This window comes from Eurosta solidaginis, chromosome 1 (genome assembly GCF_040869045.1).
Source record: "Eurosta solidaginis isolate ZX-2024a chromosome 1, ASM4086904v1, whole genome shotgun sequence".
Classification (NCBI taxonomy): Eukaryota; Metazoa; Arthropoda; class Insecta; order Diptera; family Tephritidae; genus Eurosta; species Eurosta solidaginis.
The window spans coordinates 269,201,822-269,208,493 of NC_090319.1; the positions used below are offsets into that span (position 1 = coordinate 269,201,822).

General features: G+C 38.8%; 1 protein-coding gene across 1 annotated transcript; it reads right to left on the minus strand.

The window, feature by feature from the left end:
• Positions 1-951: 951 nt before the first annotated feature.
• LOC137237272 (protein CREG1-like) lies at positions 952-3,692 on the minus strand. Its single transcript, XM_067760695.1, has 3 exons — positions 3,237-3,692; positions 3,060-3,141; positions 952-1,305 (listed from the first exon to the last, which is right to left on the minus strand). Exons 1-3 carry the CDS (start codon positions 3,459-3,461, stop codon positions 1,196-1,198), a joined length of 417 nt encoding a protein of 138 aa, XP_067616796.1. The 5' UTR covers positions 3,462-3,692; the 3' UTR covers positions 952-1,195.
• Positions 3,693-6,672: the final 2,980 nt, after the last annotated feature.

A 6,672-nucleotide genomic window follows, 5' to 3' on the forward strand; every position in this document is an offset into this window, starting at 1 on the left:
GGTGGCGCACTCATTTTATTGTCTGGTGATTTTGGACAAACACTGCACATTATACAACGTTCAACACCCGCTGATGAACTTAATGCATGTCTTCTATGGCGTCATTTACAGAAATTGACTTTGAAAACTAACATGCGTGTACAACTACAACGGGATGCATCGGCTGGAAATTTTGCAAAACAATTAATGGATATTGAAGATGGGCGAATCGAAATTGATGCATCTGCACATATTTGACCCTGCCAGCAAACTTCTGTAAGATCACAGGAAGCATCGACGAATTGGTGCAAAAAGTTTTCCCAAACATTGCACAAAACTACAAAAACCTTCAGTGGCTCAGTACGCGTGCTATATTAGCAGCCAAAAACATCGATGCCAATAACATCAACTTCACCATTCAGGATGGAATACCCAGTGAAACGACAACATATAAGTCCATCGATACTGTGGTGAATCAAGACGAGGTTGTCAACTTTCCAACTGAATTCTGGAATTCGCTTGATTTGCCAGTCATGTCACCACACGTTCTTATATTGAAAATTGGTGTACCCATCATTCTTCTTCGAAACATAAATCCACCACGACTTTGCAACGGCACCAGACTATCAGTAAAGAAAATTATGAACAACGTTATCGAGACAACAATTTTTACTGGAAAATTCAAAGGTGACGACGTACTGTTGCCACGTATCCCAATGATCCCGATAATATGCCATTCGAATTCAAACGTGTACAGTTCCCGGTGCGACTCGCTTTCGCAATGACTATTAACAAAGCACAAGGACAATCCTTACAAGTGTGTGGATTAAATTTGGAGAATCCATGCTTCTCACATGGACAGCTCTATGTAGCTTGCTCACGTGTCGGAAAACCTTCTGATTTATTCGCCTACGCACCAGATGGAAAAACAAAACATATTGTGTATCCCACAGCACTTCAATAAACATCGAATTGAAACTAAACTTTATAATTTAGAAATAAGCAAAATCAATAAAATGGTTTAGAATGAATTAAATATTTGTGTACTGATTTTTCTTTAAAATAATTTTTCCTAAATTTATTTTAGTTGTTAGCGTAGCAACGCGCGCCGGGCACAGCTAGTAATATATATTTTCTTTAAAACATCAAGATTTTATGCATCGCATTATACATAATTTTCCGTCTTCAATTTCATATAACAGATTTTACGCACAATTTAAAGTTGTGCATTGTAATAATCCTCGGCATCGATTGTACGTGGACCGCCCTGATAAGCAACAATGAAAATATTTTCGATTTCCAATTCATTTAGATAGAAATGATGTGCTGAAATTGAAATAAAAAATATTTTCTTAGTAAATTTTTACATATATATTGAGTTGGAGAGATACTCGTTGTACTCGCTGTACTCGCTGTTCCGAAAACACCCTATTTCAAAAAACGTTTGAAAAAATGTCCTTGAAGAACAACTCGGAAGCTGTTTCAAAACCGAGCCATCTTAGTATAAATTTAAAATTTTTTACTGAAATAAGGCATTTTTGAAAATATTCTGAGATACGCCGAACTTCATCCGAAATCTCAAATAGGGCGTTATTCAATCAAATTCTGATGTGAAGCATTTTTGAAAATAAGGGGATTTCTGCAAATAATTTGGTGATAGGACGTTTTTGAACTGGCAGACATACGAAAGAGCTGAAAAAATCTTCGATTTGAAAAATCGTTTGATTGATATTAAAGAAACATAAGAAATATATACACTCCAGCCGTTACCAACCTCACGCAACCCCACTGTAAAGAGCGATCAGCAAGAAAATATAAGAAACAGGCACGATACAAGTGAACACGTACGTATGTATGTTTCTCAAACATTTTATCACGACTTATATTTAAGTATGCCGAGCCCTTCCGAACCCATCTTAAAGTCTGAATATGTTTCGGAGCTATTAAGCAACATGGTTGGGTATCAAAAAGTGACTGTGATTGGTGAAGAATAGCGTAAGTCGCTCGATGGTTGTGTATTTAATTTGTTACTGGTAAGTGGGACTGAAATCGGTGTAGAGAGACGAGAGTAGGTACATGGATATGGAAATAGAAGTGTTGATTGAGAATAACAGGGTTTGAGGATATATGCAGGGGGAGGGTGCGTAAAATGAGAAAAGGAGAAGAGAATCGCCACAGAGCGTGTTCGAATTTACGTTCAGGTGGGAAAAAGTTCGTTCAAGACAACGTATGTCGGCATGAATGAATCAGTCACTTAGAATATAGTTTACGGTCAAACAAATAGCGCTCAGAAGATTGGTCCGCCTCGAGTTAAAGTTAAAATAAAAAAGGTATTTAAAACAAAAAAAAAGCTTGGTTAGACATTGTTGAAGTGTTAAATGGTTGAAAAGCTCTCCAAACAAGTTGGACGTGTAGACGAATCGTAGCTACATGACAAATCTTGAACGTGTCTATGACGCTACCCCCGTGTGCATCTAGGTTAGGTTGAACTGGACCCCACTTGGACAGAGTGTCTCCTTGGTGTTACCAGAATTTTGTTGACGACCAAACCTCGCTCAGGTGCCAGGACATATCTTATAGAATAACTCCGCTCTCTTTGCAAATATCAGAAGCTTTCTAGGAAATAGCTTAATTGCTGCCTCGAGATCTGGAAACTCTGCTGACCCTAATAGTTGGAGCCTTGACTTGGCGAGCGCAGGACACGAATACAGAACGTGCTCAACCGTTTCTTTCCGCAGCTCACACTTCCTGCACTTGCTGTTACTGAAGAGACCTAACTTAAACGCATGTTACGCCAGAAGGAAGTGTCCAGTAAGTATGCCCATCGTGAGCCTTTTGTCCACGCCTTTCCTGCTTGTTGGATCATATGCAATGGATCGTGTGGATCAAGCCTTAGGATCCGTGATCAAAATTCATTTATATAAAATTGGGCTTCGATCCGTGATCGTATAACACGTTACGGACCCTGCCCAAAAATTGTTTGATTCTGAACTAGTTTCCTATATAGGCAAGCTCTGTGAGAGGTACTATATCATATTCAAGAAAACATAAAAAATTATTGTATTCAAACCCCGATTCACCTTGCACCCAAATCTTAAAGTGTTTATGACGATTGTTGAATGCTTCCATATTGTCCTCATATTCCGGGCTCGTGGTGTCCAACTAAATAAAGGAATAAAAAATGCATTAAATATATGTTAAAATTTAGTTACAGCTAAATTTTCACTCAGACACCCCTATCGCAAAATAGATCTCACCTTTTTCACTCGACCGCTAATCATGACACGTGGACAAGCCGGTTCCATGGGATTTACACCACGTTTATTACACGAATTACTTTGTTCTTCACTAAAGAAGAAAGTCATTCTACTATTATGCAAAGCATCGGCGCCGGTAAATTCAAAATCAGCCAACAAAAAGTGTATACGTCCAGTCGATGAGCCATTCAAAGCGCTATCATCTACAGCGATTATATTCACCATTGGGTAATCCAAAATTTTGTCATTGTGCGAAATGCTGCCCACTGCAGCCCAGTTGCTGTTATGTACCAGTTGACGTGCAAGCACAGGATCACTAATGGGACGTGGTGGACGTCCATGAGCAGAGTAGGCTGCACTGAAATCCAAGAATATTAGAGCGAAGAGTAAAGTTCAGAAGATTGCGAATGATTTCGACATTGTAAGGCCGGCGTTTGGTTAACTTTTAATGCGAATTACGTTTTACATTGCGCTTAAATAGTAAATGTGTTATATATGTAATAGATACATATATATGTATATATATACTATAGAAAATGCATATTTACGAACAAAAAACAATTGCAAGGTATTCCTAGTACTGTCGGTGCATCTTCAAACGAGTTGTAGATGAATTACATATGCAAGTTCCTAATATGTATCTGTATGTATTGATTGGGGGAATTCTCAGAATTTGTTAACTATATTTTAAACAGTGAGTTCCATAACTATAACAATCAACTTATACGTACATACGGGCACGGCCGTATCCTGCTCTATATTAACGACTCCCGTCAAAAAAGGACAACATATGTCCAAGGAAAGTCTTCAACACAAACTACACAATTCTCTTCCCCCCACAAGGAAAGATTGGGAGGATGGGGGATCACTCAGAGATTCGACATCTCGGTTTTCACGGACGGATCTAAAATGGCTTGCGGAGTGGGAGCGGGAGTATTTGCGACTGTCCCGCCCATGTCCTTATGTATGCAGCTTTCCGACTCGGCAAGCGTGTTTCAAGCTGAGAGTTTCGCTATCCAAGAGGCGTGTAAAGCGTTCATGGATGTCAATGGTAACGGTAACAGGGTAGCCATTTTCTCCGATAGCCAGGCGGCTCTTGGGGACAATATCATCTGATGATATGGTTGGGCAGTGTAGGGAGAGCACCATGATTCTGGCGAGCCGGCAGATTTTTACCCTGATATGGGTGCCGGGGCATCGAAACATACAGGCATCTCCCTGCACTGGTTGAGTGAGGCCAACAATAGGTGGAATCGGTTGCGGACCTGTAGAGTTTCCAAGAGCTTGTGGCCACTATATAACGAAAAACGATCTGTAGCTGTCCTTAAGATGAACAGAAGGGATATATCAATACGATTTGCGATGCTTAGGGGGCATTGGACAATTGGGGTACATGCGGCCCGATTGGGACTGGAACAGAATACCTCCTGTCGCAGCTGCAAGCGTCCGGAGGCGGACGAAACTGTTGAACATCTGCTGTGCGAATACCCAGCACACTGTCGAAGCAGAGTAAAGTTTCTGGAAAGCCCTTTTTCGAAAGCCTCCCAGAACTCAAGGATGTTAGGCCGGGAGAACTTCTCAAATTTATAAACTCCACGGGATGGACATAGGGGGACGGGTTTTTCCTGAGGCGCGTGAAAATATTTATTAGTCTTCTGACAACACCCTTTCACGATGGGCATACTTACTGGACACTGCAGGAAGAAAAGTTTGAGCACGTTCTGTGTGCGTGTCCTTCGCTCGCCAGGTCAAGGCTCCAGCGATTAGTGGCGGCAGAGTTGCCAGATCTCGAGGCAGCAATTAAGCTGGCTCCTAGAAAGCTGCTAGTATTTGCCAAGAGGACGGAGTTATTCTATAACATATATCCTGGCACCTGATTGGGGTTCTTCTGTTTGGTTGCCAAACAAATTCTGGTAACACTATGGACACAATCAGTCAATGTGAGTTCTTTATTGACCGTCCAGTTCAACCTAACCTTCCCAATAACAATGATGCAGCAAGTAATTCGAATTACTTTCAAAATAATCTCGAAAAATCCTTTAAAAATTATACTAAAACGGTTCCGTATACTTCCTGAAATGGTCGCGAAAATAATGAAGGAGGTAATCCCGAAACTGTACCAACTTAGTTTAAAAATCAACCCGAAAAAAGTTGCGAAGGATTTTCGAAACCCAAATGGCCCTGAAGTTACGAATACAGCGACGAAATTATACCGAAACACAACAGAAAGGATCCAAGAAATAATCTCGACTATTTTACACTAAAGCTTTATTTTTTATTGAAGGTATATACATATATTTCTTTGACTTACTGTAAATAAGTATAAACATATTTAAAAGATCTGAGAATTGATATTCGTTTGTCCAAGAATATGTAAATGTTAATATTGATAAGCATTTAGCTTGAATAAATAGACTATTACAAAACTTACATATTTTGTAATGATTAAAATTAATTTTATGCGTGATAAAGTAAAATGTAAAAATTTGTAAATATGTGTTAAAAGAAATTGATTGTTTCGCGTCATCTAATCTAATTAAATAAAATTTGTAGTAAAAACCGACAGGCCTGGACTGCGACTTCCTCGTAAATCGCATTAAACTAAAACTTGAAAAATGTTGATGAGATCTCAAACTTTTTAAAAAATACTGATGCATGGATTAAGTGTTTCGGGACCCGCCGTTCCTTCTTCAGATATTTTTCGAGTACTGGGAATCGATCTAACCACCCTGGTACCATGCCTATATTGAAATTTGTGACCTAATCTTAGTACTATTCTGTACTATTTAAAATTTAACTTCATCTGAAAAAGCTTTCAATAAAAAATCAAGTTTGTTTTAAAAAGTTGAGGACCACCCTGCAATAATCCAATAACTAAAAAAATTTGTTTTTCTTTAAATCCACATTTTATTTCTTGTCTTACTTCTTTCGCTTTTTTTCTTATTTTCCCTCCCACTCTATTTCTGTCGGCTTCTTTGATCCTTCGCTGAGTTGGACCAAATTTTAATTTCAAGTGTTAACAATAATGCGTGCAATGATTCTAACTTACAGCGATCTTAAAGTATTTACCTTTTTTTAATTTTGCTAGCTAACCTTTTTACAGCAAAATTATTCCTTAAATGTTGATAATATGCTTTGCGAAATGACCAAGTAGTTTCGTAGTGGCCCAAGGTCATATTTGGGCTAGTATCTTTTTAACGACTCAACATATTTTCCCGATATTTTTGGACGCTTATTAGGAGACGACCCCTGTTGTAAGTTAATTCCATTTTGGTTTGAAATACGATTTTTTGAATGAAGGTCACTCATACGCTTACTTAAGCCAATATCTTCAGATCAAAGGGTTAGCAGATCCCATACCGCACATGAATAGAGTTTGTACATCAAGTAGTTTGCAAAACATAAGTTCCGATAAAGGTTTCTATTGAGGTGAACC